Source organism: Oratosquilla oratoria, chromosome 37, assembly GCF_046742065.1.
Source record: "Oratosquilla oratoria isolate Oo_2021 chromosome 37, ASM4674206v1, whole genome shotgun sequence".
Lineage (NCBI taxonomy): Eukaryota > Metazoa > Arthropoda > Malacostraca > Stomatopoda > Squillidae > Oratosquilla > Oratosquilla oratoria.
The window spans coordinates 22,542,242-22,559,741 of record NC_134813.1 but is presented as its reverse complement, the minus strand read 5'-3'; the positions used below and the strand labels follow the sequence as shown (position 1 = coordinate 22,559,741).

Sequence of the window (17,500 nt, the reverse complement as noted above, 5' to 3'; positions counted from 1 at the left end):
CCAAAGAATATCTACATCCCATGTGATGTCTGGCACTGTAGTACTTGGCAGTGGAAGCGAGTGCATGCGTTTGAAGAAAAGACCAAAAAGCGAAGGAAAAATAAATCATGTGGAAGAGGATTACGCAGAAACGAGAAGAGAATAAGGCAAAGGATCAAACAGAGACAAAAAAAAAAAAAAAAAAAAAAAAAAGTGGAGGACGTGAGGAGAAATACGTGGAAATGGAAAAAAGGAATAATGGATTTAAAAAAAAAAATTGTGCGCGGAAGGAAGAAAAGGAAGATGTATAGTGGGAGCGGGTGTAGGAGAAGAGAGGTAATTGGAGGAGGAAGAAAAGTAGGAGGAGGAGGAGGAGGAGGAGGAGGAAAAGGAGAAGTAGGAAGGAGGAAGAGGAGGAGGAGGAAGAGAAGGAAGAGGAGGAGGAGGAGGAGGAGGAAGGCGAGGGGGAGGAGGAAGAGGAGGAGGAGGAGGAGGAGGAGGAGGAAGAGGATGATGATGAAGAGGAGGTAGAGGAAGATGAAGAGAAGGAAGAGGAGAAGCAGGTGAATGGAAAGAGAAAAGGGGAGGAAGTGTAAGAGAGGAGTATCTGTGGTGGAAGGAAGATGAAGAGGAGGTAGAGGAAGACGAAGAAGAGGAAGAGGGTATACAGGTGAAGGGGAGAGAAGAGGGGACGAAGTGTAAGGGAAGAGTATCTATATAGTGGAAGGAGGATGAAGAGGAGGTAGAGGAGGACGAAGAGGAGGACGAAGAGAAGGAAGAAGATATGCAGGTGAAGGGGAGAGAAAAGGGGACAAAGTATAAGGGAGGAGAATCTATAGAGAGAAAGGAAGATGAAGAAGGAATGGATAATGATGAGAAAATTGGCAGAACCTCGAACTGACCACAAAACATGCAGTAATTAAGGTCTTCTTTGAAAAAGGCAAAGGCCGGGAACAAGTTTTCTATTGGGTAAGATGAAAAAAGTCTGATACATATTTCAAGAGCTCTCCATCATCAAACAAGATCATCAGATATAATTAAGAAGAAAGAAAAAGTAATTCAATAAAAAGATCCCGTGGAATTCCAAGAAATGTCTTGAAACTGAAGTTAAAAATATTTACATGTATATATATATATATATATATATACATATATATATATACATATATATATATACATATATATACATATATACATATATATATATTATATACATATATATATATATATATACATTATATATATACATATATATATACATATATACATTATATATACATATATACATTATATATACATATATACATACATATATACATTATATATATACATATATACATTATATATATACATATATATATTATATATATACATATATATATACATATATATATACATATACATATATATTATATATATATATACATATATATTATATATATATATTATATATATACATATATATATACATATACATATATATACACTTATATTATATATATATATATATATACATATATACATATACATATATATATATATATATATATATATATATATATATATATATATGCAGGAAAAACACTGGAAGCGTGTGTTCTTGAAAATGCAAAGTTGACCACGAAGAAAAGCTATTAAAGCTGAGCGCTTTCGTGTATTCAGTGCACTGAAGATGTGAATACACGAAAGCGCTCTGCTTTAATAGTTTTTCTTCGTGGTTAACCTTGCATATATATATATATTATATATATATATATATACATATATATATATATACATATATACATATATATATGCGTAAGTAACCACTAGGAAAAGTAAACTAACGAAGCAGAGCGCTTTCGTATACTTACATCTGCACTGAAGATGTAATTATACGAAAGCGCTCTGCTTCGTTAGTTTACTTTTCCTAGTGTAGTGGTTACTTACGCATTTGTGAACACACGCTCCTAGTGTTTTTATTGCATATATATATATATATATATATATATATATATATATATATATATATATAAACTTATCTTTCTAGTGGATTTACCTAATTTGACTTAGCTATTCATACTGGTTGCAAAGTATTTTATTCTGACAAACGCAAGGAAATCTTATTCCGCTGTGAAATGACTATATAGATTTTTTTTTTAGTGAACCAGGGGAAATAGAATACTATTTTGATTAAAAAAGCTTCCCTCAAATGAAAGAAAAAAAATGACGACTTCATCATGGCTTTTCCATCAACACAATCAAATAACACAAGAAGAAAATGTAGTAGCACATTTAGTAAAATAATTTTAAATAACCCACTGTCGGAGAGACATAGCAAAAGAAACAGTCGAACTGTATATTTCGACCACTACTGTGGTCTTCTTCATCCGCTGAAGAGGACCACAGTAGTAGTCGAAATATACAGTTCGACTGTTTCTTTTGCTTTGTTTCTCCGACAGTGGGTTATTTAAAAACAATCAAATAAACTGCGCTTATTCTGGAAATAGTCTGGCCATGGGCTGATATGAATTAATGTAACTGATGAATTGATGCTAAAAATAAAGACAGAACGAAAAGAAAGGTTGATGTTGCCTATGCTGTAAGCAAATAAGAACGCGCGTGAAGTATGCGAGGTATGGGTACAATGTAGATGGAGGGGTTCAGTAAAGAGGCGGAGTCGAAACCGGGATGCGTGATGTCGCTATGGTTGTTTAACATACTTTCTAAAGAAAGGTTGATGTTTCCTATGCTGCAAGCAAATAAGAACACGCGTGAAGTATGCGAGGTGTGTGTACAAAAAATGGATAGAAAGTAGATGGAGGGGTTCAGTAAAGAGGCGGGATTGAAACCGGGATGCGTGATGTCGCCATAGTTGTTCAACATACTTTACAAAGAAAATACATACATACATATACCAAGGCTTTTTCCCCCTTACAAGGGAGGTAGCCAAAAAGGAAAAGGCATAAAATCATTTCCACCCATTCCATCCCTGAATACACTCCACACCCCTCCACCCTCCCTCTTATCTTAGCACCTCCTGGATGACGGGTCATCCCTGCACCTTGTCCACTGCCCTGGGTCAGAAGCAGTGTTGTAAGACACAGCGCATCCACCGCAAGACCGTTTCCAAAGAAAATAGTAAAACCAAATTACTCTAACTCTTACTCCACTGGGATCTTGGGCCACGTGCCACCCCATGTCCGCTAACAACATGTCTAGCCATTCGTCTCGATTTTAAATTGGTTCAAGACAATCTTCTCTTTCATCTCATTCCGTAAATACAGCCCTGACTCCATCGATACACCGTATCCTTGGCCTTCCTCTCAGTCAAAGGATTACAAAGGCGGAGCATGCCGACAGGAGACCTTTTGGTCCATATCTAGGTCGGATGCGAAAAAGTCATAATAGTGATAATAAATAAATAAATAAAAACTATGATAATGTCAATATCAAATAAGATACATCCGCCATTCCCAACATTACTCTCTTCGGAAATTTATCCTCATTCACGCGGGCAACAATAGAATTAGATAGCTAACTCTAGCAAAAAGATACAAAAATGAGGTATGTAAGAAGGAATTGTACAGTAACTTTTAAACCATACACTATTTGCGGCTAATGTAGTGTTGATAGGAGACAGTGAAGAAGTACTTAAAGTGTGTGTTGCTACAAGTAGATACGAGTAGATTATACGCAAAGGTATTGTTATCAAAACAAAGTGGAATAAATTTCCTTGAATATGAAGTTAGATATAAAGATTTTACCCGGTTGAGATTAATCTCCGAGTAGCTACTGATTGGCTAGAACCATTACCAGACTTTCAATTAATCTCTTCTTACGTTTGATAACAAATCTGGGGTATTCATGCTTGCCCTGGCTAATGTCAGACAATTTCATTCAGCTTAGAAACAATATTCAGTAGTGGATCAACTTTGTACACAAACCACCTCAGCATTTGTTGCAAACGAAAACAGAAACTAAAGACATAAAAGTTTCAGCTGTGAATATCTGGTATAATTTTAGGGACGAATCAATTACAGAACAGCCACAAGCTAAACAACATATCATGATACAGATTTATATATCATTCTAGAATATCGAAATAGAAACATATTCTATATTGTATACACTTATTTCCAAAAGGAGGAAGCTCAGATTACCATAGAATTAGTTCCATAAGTTATGTTGGGAAAAGTGAGTGTGGGAGGGAGGGAGGGAGGGAGGGAGGGAGGGAGGAAGGGAGGGAGGGAGGGATGTATGTATGTATGGAGGTAGAAGTAAAACAAGCATAAGGAAGTAAACAAGGAAGCAGACAGACAGACAGACAGAAAGACAGTGACGGGAGAAGAAGGATAAGAAGGAAAAGGAGAGGGAGGGAGGGAGGGAGGGAGGGAGAGACGAAAGTAGAGAGAGAGATCGAGAAAGACAAAGATAAATATAAAGAGGGAGAGAGAGAGGGAGAGAGAGAGGGAGAGAGAGAGGGATATAGAAAGAGAGAGGAAGAAAGAGATAGATAGATAGATAGACAGAGAGAGAGAGAGAGGAGAGAGAGAGGAGAGAGAGAGAGAGAGAGAGGAGAGAGAGAGAGGAGAGAGAGAGGAGAGAGAGAGAGAGAGAGAGAGAGAGAGAGAGAGAGAGAGAGAGAGAGAGAGAGAGAGAGAGGAGAGAGAGAGAGAGAGAGAGAGAGAGAGAGAGAGAGAGAGAGATAGAGAGAAGAGAAGAGGAGAGAGAGAGAAGAGAGACGGGGAAACAAAAAGAGAGACAGAGGAGAAAGAGAGAGCACACACACACACACACACACACACACACACACACACACACACACACACACACACACACACACACACACACACACACACACACACACACACACACACACACACACACACACAGAGAGAGAGAGAGAGAGAGAGAGAGAGAGAGAGAGAGAGAGAGAGAGAGAGAGATAGAGAGAGACAGAGAGAAGAGGAGAGAGAGAGAGAAGAGAGACGGGAAAACAAAAAGAGAGACAGAGGAGAAAGAGAGAGCACACACACACACACACACACACACACACACACACACACACACACACACACACACACACACACACACACACACACACACACACACACACATACACAGAGAGAGAGAGAGAGAGAGAGAGAGAGAGAGAGAGAGAGAGAGAGAGAGAGAGAGAGAGAGAGAGACGGGGAAACAAAAAGAGAGAGACAGAGAGAGCAGACAGACACACACACACACACACACACACACACACACACACACACACACACACACACACACACACACACACACACACACACACACACACACAGAAAGAGAGGAAGCAGAGAGACAAAACGTCAATATACAATCCTTGAAAGCGAGTCTTCTCTGATAGGGAAGAAAGTCAGGCATTGAGGTCAGCTCGAAGGCGTATCCCATAACCACTGGACCGAATGTGCTCTCCACCATGTCGAACGCCGTTAGTTCCTACGAGATGGAGACCAGCATGCCTTTAGTGGAGGTCGTGGGCCCTCTGGGAGCATTGGAGCCTTACCAGATGGTTCACAGATTGTAAACTGTTTGTATTTGCCCAGTGAGAGGTGATTTCATTCAAAGTGCTAGAGATCTCTGAAAGTAAAAAAAAAAAAAAAAAAAAATTGGCCCGTAGCGACCAAGCGTATGGTCAAATTCTAAAACCCTGGTACATCTCTAAACCTGCTTATTACAAACATACAGATAATGTAGAGAGGTGATTTCATTCAAAATGCTAGAGATCTCTGAAAGTAAAAAAAAAAAAAAAAAAAATTGGCCCGTAGTGACCAAACGTATGGTCAAATTCTAAAACCCTGTCAGATCTCTCAACCCGTTTATTATAAACATACAGATAACATTTTCCACTCGCTTCGACATGTTAGCTCTGTAGTGAGAAATTAATCGTATAAATTGAAAGCATTCCTAACAATCATAAACGGGGACGAGGTTACAAAGTTATTATAAAAGAAAGAGTATGGCGGCAGAAGACCATTGGGTCCATAACTAGGACTGTGTTGTTGCAAATAGACCTTTGTACAGTTGAAACAAAAGTCTCTCCGCACTTTCTTGTGTGTAATGTTTTGTAACAAATACCTAAAAAAAATTCAACAAGCACTTTTATTATACCTTCGAGAAAAGTCTACAATTTACTTCTGCTACCGAGATTCACTTGTGAACGAATTTCTAATCATATACGAGTTAGAATTCTTTAAAAACACCAATAGGTATTAGGAAGGTGTCTAAGACTCTATTTCTCAAACTGTACAAGAATGTTACTATATCTCCTTTTCTGAATTAGCATCCATTTTACTAATGCTTGGTCTTCAAGATGTGACGTCATTACTATTTTTCGTAACCAATTGGACACTGAGGTATTGTGAATGGGCCTTCTGTGTAATGTTGGATGATATATATATATATATATATATATATATATATATATATATATATATATATATATATGTGTGTGTGTGTGTGTGTGTGTGTGTGTGTGTGTGTGTGTGTGTGTGTGTGTGTGTGTGTGTGTGTGTGTGTGTGTGTTTTGTCATATACTTTCGATATTAATTTACCGTGGAAGTATATGTAGTAAGGCTAAGTGTATTTGCAAACCTTTCTTAAGTTTCCTCTGACGAATCCACATGTTCTTCAGGCTACCTTCAACCTAGTTTGAACTCTCGTTTAAGACTCTAACCTTTTGTACTACCTGCAAACCTTTGTATCACACTGAACCTTTGTTACCAGGTGTAAACTTGATGAATCACAATGGCAAAAGCCGACAAGACTGTGAGAATAAACACCTTGTGAGATCGAAACCTTTATTAGTACTACGTTTCGCTAATACTTGAAAAAGCTGTAACAAGCGAAACGTAGTACTAATAAAGGTTTCGATCTCACAAGGTGTTTATTCTCACAGGTGTAAACCTATATACCAGATTTGAACCCTTATGCCAATCCCTCTGCCAGATTCGAACCCACCAGATTTGAATCGCATTTTTATCCCTTGCACCAGATGCAGTTCTTAAGAGCAACAGATTCTCAACCTCTAATTCTTTGAGTGTGTTGACAAGGAGAAACTTTTTTCCTACTATTTACAAAATGTTTGGCGTTCGCAATAGCTCAGCAACGCAATACGAGCTTTGATATACTCGTACAGCCCAGCATCATGATCTATTGCAAATAAGTATATTTTCACGCATATTCCTTGACATCCCAGGTGTGTTATTTATTTATTTATTTTTCTCCATTTCATTTATCTATTTTTTGTGTGCAAATTTCATGAATGGTTTTGCTATGCCACATTGCTTTATGCTTAGACCCTATCCATATACCCTCATTCTGATATCAGGCATCTTTGCACCTTGAACATACAAGATACAGTTGAATACAGGCGTTCCTGGTACTCTTAGGAAAACAAGTACATATACATTATCTACTTCCCTCATTTATTTGCTCAATTATTTGTTATAACAAGAACTAAAGTAATAAACAGAAGCCAGTGTTGTTACGATATGATAAAGAAAACCCTTTCTACAAGGTGCTCGAACCGTTGTACTCATAAGAACTTAAAATAATAATAATAATTATAATGAAAATCGTGTACCAGCAATCCTTCTGTTCACTTGTATACCTCAGGGTTTGTTGTGCCAAAAGACGTATGATCTTATGTGGCTTAGATGGGCTAGCTCTGTTTGGAGTCACATTAGATTTGTACACTTCGCTGCTTAGAATCATTCGTCTTTAGCTAGACCCAAATCCATCGTACTTTCCACCGTGTTCAAGGACCTGGTAACCAGCTTCTTAATCGACCTGTTTATCTTTGCATGTTATCTTTACTCCCTTTCTCCTCCTTTCCACGCGTCGTCAGAAAACCTTGGACCGATCTTCGAAGACTTTGCGACGATGATCTCTATTGACATTTATCCACAGCTGAGTCATCGCCCTCCTTCAGGTATTTAGCACGTGAAGACACAAAAAAAACTTTTCTTATTCTTTGCACGCTTAGGGAAACCACGTGCGAATACTTACAACGTAGATTAGATACAGCACGTTCATGTCCATTGGTGTGAGGTCACGTGTTTATGTAAATCTTGGTGTAGATAGAGCACGCCTAGTTTATGTCCATTAGGGTGAGACTACGCTTAGTTTAGTTTACTTTCTCGCCCTAATTGGATACCTCACAGGAAAGGGGTCACATGTTTTGATCGTCACTTGTTTAGTAAGACCGAACTTAACTTCTCTTTTGTCACATGTTTATGTAAAGTGTAGACACAGTTTAAGAAACGCAACCTACACGAAAACTAGAAATACACGTGTTACCTAAGGTATTAGAACAAGACACTGTCAACTTAAGATTATGGGATTAATTGAAATAAGTAATATGATTACGTTAAACTCTACAATCCCTTTTTTTTTTTTTTACTGAAATCTTCAGGCCCTATTTTGTCAATGTACCATATGCTGTTGTATTCCTTCAAACATATATAAAATGTACACCTGTTTTAATAATTTATTGCAGATGAAAAGTAACGTTTAATGTTCTTACATTTGGTGGGAGACAACTACCAACAAGTCTATTACTGCTTAATTCGTTTACAATGTTCATATTCATTACCTCAGCTTTGCCTTCTCTCATTTCCACATTTCCACACCTACACTTCTCTTCACCATCTAGAATTTTTTTCCTGTCCCTTTTGATACTATGCAATACAGCAACCTTCCGATTTGATATTATACAATACTGCAACCTCCAGATTTGGTTCTATACCATACAGCAACCTCTCGATCTAATACAATGTAACTTTCCCATTTGATACAACACAACACAGTATCTTCCCAATGTAATACAGGTCAATACAGTAACCACCCAACCTGACACAATACAGTAACCTTCCGATTTGATACAACACAATACAAGACATCGTAGCACCCTCCCCATCAGATACTCTTAGAGAGTAACCTCTCTCTTCTCTTTCCGTTGCAGAACGCGTCCATAGAGAGTAGTTCGAGCGCCTACGTTCCCCCGGTGATGCGAAGGTTCGGTGGCAAAGCACAGTTCGGGAGTATGACGAAGGCCTCGTCCTTGACCGTTCTCGGCGGCAGTCGGCAGTCCTCCTTCGAGACCCAAGTCTGAGGAGCGGCCGGCGAAGGATGAGCAGGAGGGTGAGGAAGAAGAGGAAGAAGAGGAGGGTCAAAAAGACAGGGAGAAATGGAATATTTAGGATTTGTGATGTTAGGTACAGCGTGACAACTGAAGGCTGACCACCATGAAACAAAAACATATTATGTATATGTGTATGTATATGTATATGTATATGTGTATGTATATATATATATATATATATATATATATATATATATATGTATAGTCAGCCAAAGGAGGGTGAACTATGGAGAAGAGATTACTGGACTTGCATATGGAGGTGTATAACAGATTGAGCTTTATATCAATAAAAAATAAAATCTTCAAAAATAAATGGAGCATGAAATACGACCAATGCGGATTCGAAGAAGAGAAGACTGGTAAAGAAAGAGAGAAAGAGGAGGAATAAGATGAAAAAGAGGAGGAGGAGGAAGAGGAGGAGGAAGATGAAAAGGAGGAGGAAGAGAAAAAAGAGGAAGGAGATGTTTGGTGAGGCCATAAGATCTGTGGAAAAAAATAATGGAAGGAAATTCTTACAAAAAAATTCGTTTTAAGAATTAGGTAAGGAGTCCTTCTGTGTTGGTATTAAGGTACTGGAGAGGCAAATGAGGATAAAAAAAAAGTAAAATAGAAATAAACAAATGAATAAATAGATGAATAAATGAATTACATATTACACACGCACACACACACACACACACACACACACACACACACACACACACGCACACACACACACGCACACACACACACACACACACACTCGGTGGCACTGTTGGTAGAGCGCTGAACTGGGAAGCAGAAGTGCTCCCAGTAGCCAGTTCGAATCCTGCCCAGGGCCGAAATGATTTCGGTATCGCTGTGCTTCGGGTCGTTACTCTGACTCTCGTGGGCGGGGAATTGGGGGTGTGTGTGTGTGCAAGGTCATAGCATTACCCATAGATCGGACCTACGAGCTCTGAGCTCTCTTTCAGGAGGGAAATAGCTGTCGATCACGAGTCCAACACGTGATCCAAAGACCAAGTGAATACACACACACACACACACACACACACACACACACACACACACACACACACACACACACACACACAAATATGTATAGTACAAGAACCCATAATAAATACATTTACCACTTCTCTACAAATCTAGACTCTCAAAATGGCCTGGGAGAGAATACTCACGATAAATATGTTAATAAAATATAAATATTTGTCCAGGTTACGAATTTCTCCTTTTTAGAAGATGCATTACCCTTGCAACTTGATAACGTGTTCTGCAGATATCTGTTCTCGAGAACAACTGACTGCATTTGTTCATCAAGGGAGAAGAAGCGGAGTTCGATTTTGTCCTGATCTCGTCACTCAAATAAATTAGATCACAATGCTTTTGAAGGAGTTTTGATAACTACGAATTAACTAGAATAAAGAATAAAAAATAAAAATGGTGAACGTATAGAGGAGAGGTGAAGAGTGGAGGATGAAGCTAAGGATAACAGGGGCAATTATGTAAAGATCAGTAAATTAGAATTGGTGATAACAATGTCACAACAATATATATATATATATATATATATATATATATATATATATAGTGTGTGTGTGTGTGTGCTGTGTGTGTGTGTGTGTGTGTGTGTGTGTGTGTGTGTGTGTGTGTGTGTGCGCTTGTGTGCTTGTGTGTGCGTATTTTACATGATTAAACTAGAAGATTTTAAAAGCAGCAAATATAGATTGTCGTTCTGAGGTGACACTTACACGTAAAAAAAAAAAGAACCAGCAAAAAACAATAAAATGTCAAGTAGCACTCCTTGCTATTCTGCAATAATACCCCAACACAAGTGAAATGTTTTGGAAGATTTTTTTTCTCTAAGTTGCAAGAAAATTGCAACCCAACAATGCGAGAACATTGAATCTAAATTGTCACAGAAACCCCGAGGAACGATTCTATGAATCAAGAAATTATTTATATCGGATTTGATGTAAAACAATAAAAAGTGAATTCAGACACTAACAAAGTAGGATAAATTAAAAAAATCGTTGATTATAGTCTTAATCTTTTGTAATCTATATGAAAATATATAGATTTCTTGGCGTTTAAAATAATCATGTACTACGTTCTGCCAGGTCATTACAGAGGGCATTTGTAGGTTATAGGCTTGTGATATTTTGTATACCACGCGGTATGATTTTAAAAGGAATTGGCTTCTTTCTACTTGGAAATCAAACGAGGGCAAGGCAGGGCAGGGCAATGAAATTTCATACACACAAATTTTTGAGTAAAAAAAAAAAAAAAAAAAAGAATAAATAAATAAATAAATAAATAATTACACAAATAAATAGATAAATACACAAATAAATAAATAAATAAATAGAAATAAATAAATAAGTAAATAAATAATAAATAAATAAATATAGACACGAATGAATAAGTAAATTAATAAATAGATAAATAAATAAATAAATAAATAAACAAATAAACAAATAAACAAATAAACAAATAAACAAATAAACAAATAGATAAATGAATAAATAGATCATGATAAACCTCCGTTTTTACAGTTCCATTTTACACGAACAAGCAATGTAGAGCCACATTTTGAGACAAAAGCCAAAGGCAGATTTCTTAGAACACAGAAACCAAGAAACAGGTTTCCATCTAATGAAACAGAACCATAAACATAAGTCACGAAAAGAAAAAGAAAAGTTAAATAAAAAGAGAAAAAAAGAGGAACAACAAAAAGAGAAACATGAGCAAAAAAAAAGAAAAAAGAAAAGAGTAAGAAGTAATTTTCAATTTCTTGCTTTCAGACTAAGCAAAATCTTATTAAAAAAGCAGAGAATCAGGTTTCCATCTCATGAAACAAAACCATAAACATAAGTCACGAAAAGAAAAAGAAAAAGAAAAGAAAAAGAGAAAAAACAAAAAACAAAAAGAGAAACGAGCAAAAAAAAAGAAAAAAAAGTAAGAAGTAATTTTCAATTTCTTGCTTTCAGACTACGCAAAATCTTATTAAAAAAAGAAAAGATAGAGGAAATCGTATATAAGCATTTTTCCAATCTGATGAATGTCGAAACTGATATAATCCACTTGTTCCAACCACTAGAGTATCATTATTTTGTGACTAAAGTAACAGGGACAAGAGGTTTCTACCCCTCCAATACCGTGGCTTATTGTACCTATCCCTTTTTTATATACATATTCATATATATATTCACACACGATTGTGTGTGTGTGTGTGTGTGTGTGTGTGTGTGTGTGTGTGCGTGTGTATGCGCACGTGTGTGTTTAAAACTAAATACCTAGTTTACCACTTCTTATTGCCAAATCACACATTTGCCCGTCCTTCTGCCAGGTGATTTTGTTCACCCGATGGGAACCTCTCTGCAGAACTGAAGGGGACTTGAGGTGGCTGCTCAAGTCGAAGAAGTTTGTAAAAGTGAAACAGCCAAGTAGGAGAGAAGAGCCCATCGTTAGCTGACAGAGGAGGACAAGGAGGAGGAGGAGGAGAAAGAGGAGGAGGAGGAGGAGGAGGAGGACTGGGAGGAGGAGGACTGGGAGGAGGAGGAGGAGGAGGAGGAGGAGGAGGACTGGGAGGAGGAGGACTGGGAGGAGGAGGAGGAGGACTGGGAGGAGGAGGAGGAGGAGGACTGGGAGGAGGAGGAGGAGGAGGAGGAGGAGTGGGAGGAGTGGGAGGAGGAGGAGGAGTGGGAGGAGTGGGAGGAGGAGGAGGAGTGGGAGGAGGAGGAGGAGTGGGAGGAGGAGGAGGAGTGGGAGGAGGAGGAGGAGGAGGAGGACGTACGAGGGCGAAGGGGGAGGAGGAGAGAGAGGAGGAGGACGAAGGAAGAGGAGGAATACGGAGGAAGGAAGAATACAGAGGAGGAAGAAATAGAATGGAGGAAGAGGGAGTAGAATGGAGGTGGAGAAACAGGGAAGAGGAAGAGGCGAAGGAGGAGGAAGAGGAGAAGGAGGAGGAGGAGAAGGAGGAGGAAGAGGAGGAGGAGGAGGAGAAAGGAGAGCGAGTGGGACGATGTAGACGACGACGAAGACGATAAAGATGGAGACAGTGGCTATTAAGACGACGAAGACGATTACAACCTCAAAGACGCAGCTGACAACGACGATGACGAAGACTCGCGTAACGGCCTGGGTGACACAACCAGCAGAAAGCTTTCAGTCTTGAGCGGGAAGGGAGAGACAGAGCTGGGAAATATGAGAGAACCGAGCTGGGAGATATGCAAAAAGAGGAATCGGACAAGCCGAGCCGAGGGCCACGAAGGACGACGAAAATCTGGGAATCTGGCCGTGGGACAAACAGTTGGTTTCCATCGAAAGGCCTCTCAAAGCAGATCCAGAAGCTTCTGCAAGAGAAGAACTCAAAGAGAAACGGGTATAAAGGGCCGTTCTTCGTAGAGGAGGGGAAGAGGACGCAAGTGTAGCGGAAAGCTGTGAGGAGAGTGAATGAGGAAGAGGGATGGGGAGGAGAGAGAGAGGAAAGGGGAGAACCTATGAGGGAGGAGGGAGTGAGGGAGGAGGGAGGGAGGGTTTGCGAGGTAAGGGAGGGCGTAGGAGTGTGGAGGGAGATTTCTGGGAAGGGAAACAGAGAAAGAAGAGCTTTTGGAATGGGAGTCTGAAAAGAAAAAGGAAAATAAAAATACAAGATAGAATGAAACAACGACGAAAGAAATCTGATCAATGTTTTATCAAACGAGGTCAGCCCGCGGGAGTGTGTTACAAGTCGAAGAAAAAAATGAAACAGAACGAGAACATCGGAGGAAATGAATTCGTAGTGAGAACGAAGGAAATGAATTCGTAGTGAGAACGAAGAAAAAAGAAAAGGAAAAGATGGCGCAGAAAGGTCAGCTGGCGTCGGCAATCTGGAAAGGAAAATCCTACGCAGCTGGCAAAGAAATAGGTGGACTGACAGCTGGCAATGCTGGCAAGGTTGAGGAACCATCTAAGAATCGAGGCTCAAATGTCAAGGGCGAGTGAGGCTGACACTTGAGAACTGACGGAGGAAAGGACTTCCTCGGCACATTGACGTACTTTGTTTATTTTTGTCAGGATGAGAGATTTTATTCAGATACGGGGTTCGGGTTAGGTTAGGTTGGGTTAGGTTGGGTTAGGTTAGGTTAGGTTGGGTTAGGTTGGGTTAGGTTGGATTAGGTTGGGTTAGGTTGGGTTAGGTTGGGTTAGGTTGGGTTAGGTTGGGTTAGGTTGGGTTAGGTTGGGTTAGGTTGGGTTAGGTTGGGTTAGGTTGGGTTAGGTTGGGTTAGGTTGGGTTAGGTTAGGTTAGGTTGTGTTGTGTTGGGCTCGGTTAGACTGGGTTAGATTGGGTTAAGGATATGGGAGAATGAGATTTCTAAAGCAAAAAAAATAAAAAAAATAAATAAAAGTAACAAATTCAAAACAAAAGTAAATAGAATAAAGTAAAAGGAAATAAAAAGATAAAAAGACAAAAATCAAACAATGAGTTACAAAAAAGTAAAAGAAAAAAGAAAAAAGAAATGGAATCAAATAAAACAAAACAAGACAAAAAAAATGAAACAAAATTGAATAACACGAAAGAAAAAATAAATAAAAACAAACAACCGCAAACGAATAAGGAATATACTCAAAGTTGAGAATACAAAAACGAAGATAAACGAAACCTTGAGAACGCGACAAATAAAGAAAGTATGAATAAACGAAAGCCAAGAGTCAGAAAACGGCTGCGAAAGTAATGAAATATTCAGATTTCTCCCACAAGTTTGCCGTCCGACCTTAAGGACCAGAAGCGTTCTTGAAGAAAACACCGAAGACGAAGACTTCGAGAGTTTCTCAAAGTTTAACTCCAGAGACTCCAAGTTTCATGTTGACTTCTCGGGATTCGAATCTTTGAGGTTGACCTCAGGGCCGGACGGGTCTTGGGAAGGACTCGTTTAAGGAAAACGTCAAGAATGTTAAGACTTCAGGGCTTCTTAAGGCTTACCTCCTGAGACTCGAAGCTTCGAGTTTGACCTCCTGGTCTGAGGCGGCTTCTGGTTTTTTGTCATCGTTCTCCTCCTTGTCCTATTTCTCAAGAATGTTAAGACTTCAGGGCTTCTTAAGGCTTACCTCCTGAGACTCGAAGCTTCGAGTTTGACCTCCTGGTCTGAGGCGGCTTCTGGTTTTTTGTCATCGTTCTCCTCCTCATCCTTTTTCTTTGTTCTTTTGTTTTCCTTACGTCATCGTTTACGGGGTTGAGTACTTTCGTTTGGTCTAGCTGACGCTCTGCGATTTTATTCAGCCAAGACTAACCTATCAAATCACGGCAACCAGTTTAATAATTTTCTTCTGGTGGACTAAGTCTGATCTTATTCAGCTGAAGAAGAACCTCTGGCTTCAACAGATATCACTCTTTCAGTTTTATTTCTTCCCTTTTCTTCCTCTTCTTCCTCCTCCTCTTCTTCCTCCTCTTCTGCATCTGCCTCCGTAGTCTCCCCTCCTCTTCTACCATCTGCATCCTCAATCTCTATTTCTATCTCCCTATTTACACGGCCCACCTGCGGCGAATCCCATCAACTTTTCTCAGTTTCAGTCACCTGTTCGGTTGTATCACTGTTAGAGCTTTCCAATCTGGAAACGAGTCGGCTCGACAGACATGAACGAAAATTTGTGACAAATAGAAATACAATATTGAATAGATAGCGATAGACATACAGGAGTGTATGTAGAGATGCTTATAATGTTTATATATATATATAAAATAGAGAGAGAGAGAGAGAGAGAGAGAGAGAGAGAGAGAGAGAGAGAGAGAGAGAGAGAGAGAGAGAGAGAGAGAGAGAGAGAGAGAGAGAGAGAGAGAGAGGAGAGAGAGAAAAGGAAGCAAGCATAGAACAAACTTGTGATTAGGATCGAATAAAGTTACCGATGAAGCTCTCAGCCTCCGGGGGATTGGTAGGTCATTAGTTATAGATTCCGGGGATAGGTCGCCGGGGATAATGTCGCCGGGGTCCGAGTCTGAACTCCACCGGACGCTGAAAACCTCGATTGGTTTCACTCTAATGACTGAATACGACTCCATGGGGCCGACGATTCTTCGAGTCCCAATCAAATTTGAAACCATTTACGTGTGATGACGAATCAGAAGATGGAATTGGTGCTGGGCGGGGCAAAAGTATGACACGTTCTCAATGCCCCTCCTTTCTAAAAAAAAAAAAAAAAAAAAAAAAAAAAAAAAAACAGTATACCAGTAAAAAAGGATTAGAATATATAGATAAATAGATTATATATATATATATATATATATATATATATATATATATGAACGACAAAATAAGATTTTTTTCTTTCTATACGTTTCCGTTCAGAATCGAAATCATTAGTTTTGTTATGAGATCAAAACGTCCCGTTGTCTCTGTCCCCTCTGCTGCGTCCAAACCAAAAACAAACTGCGTTCGAATCTACCAAAACGACTTTAATTCACATCACGTCTAAAATATAAAAAGTGTAAATAAATGAAATCATGACTATTGCCAAATTATACAACATTCTTCGATCATATTTGCCTGAGTCTTTGTCCAAGTTGATGATTTTGATAAACAAAATCCAAACGAATCCTAAGCTCAAGCCATTCGTGTGCATCTGAACCAAGAAAATGTCCGAAACAACAAGATAAAGATGACCTGACCTGACCTTTCCTCCAGTGATTTCGAAATCTTCTTTTGTCTTTTTCGAACGGAAGGCGATGGAGACCAAACGAGGTCAGCCAAAAACAACGGATCATCTACCAAACGAGGTCAGCCCAAAACAACGGATCATCTACCATTATCAGAATTTTTTATTTGCTTAAATTTCCAAAATATTGCTCCCATGCGTGCGCACATACACACGCGCACGCACACACACACACACACACACACACACACACACACACACACACACACACACACACACACACACACACACACACACACACACACACACACACAGCGCGACTTCGATGAAGTGACAAAACGTCAACTTGTTAATCTGAAAGCACAGTTTCGAATGAGTGAGTGAATGAGAGAGTGAGCGTGCGTGTGTGTGTGTGTGTGTGTGTGTGTGTGTGTGTGTGTGTGTGTGTGTGTGTGTGTGTGTGTGTGTGTGTGTGAGAGAGAGAGAGAGAGAGAGAGAGAGAGAGAGAGAGAATGAGAGAAATCTTAATCTGAGAAAGCATTATCTATCTATTTTTTCGTTTGTATATTTGCTTATTTGTAAGTTCTTATGTATGTATGTATGTATGTATGTATGTATGTATGTATGTATGTATGTATGTATGTGAGTTACTCTGATCCGTAGGGGTGTCATTAGAGCATTTTTTTTTAACGAATAGTGGCACGAAGTTCATTAGAGTAAATGTAACATCAAATAGGGTCCTCAAGT

The 17,500-nt window shown here is 39.1% G+C and overlaps 1 protein-coding gene and 1 long non-coding RNA gene across 17 annotated transcripts in view; one reads left to right on the top strand and one right to left on the bottom strand.

Annotated features, from left to right (window-relative positions):
- The window catches only part of LOC143019566 (uncharacterized), a 467,386-nt gene that overhangs the window by 333,738 nt on the left and 116,148 nt on the right, over nucleotides 1–17,500 (bottom strand). The gene's annotated exons all lie outside the window — the stretch shown is intronic.
- LOC143019563 (uncharacterized) overlaps nucleotides 1–17,500 on the top strand; it is a 224,598-nt gene that overhangs the window by 204,924 nt on the left and 2,174 nt on the right. For 10 of the 16 annotated variants that reach the window (XM_076175310.1, XM_076175307.1, XM_076175306.1 and 7 more), the window contains one exon: nucleotides 8,960–11,891. In XM_076175310.1, coding sequence (XP_076031425.1) covers nucleotides 8,960–9,109 — 150 coding nt within the window. In that variant the 3' untranslated portion in view covers nucleotides 9,110–11,891. Of the gene's footprint in view, nucleotides 1–7,843; nucleotides 7,928–8,959; nucleotides 11,892–17,500 lie in introns of those variants that run through there. The other 6 variants (XR_012965828.1, XM_076175308.1, XR_012965826.1 and 3 more) reach the window with 6 other exon arrangements.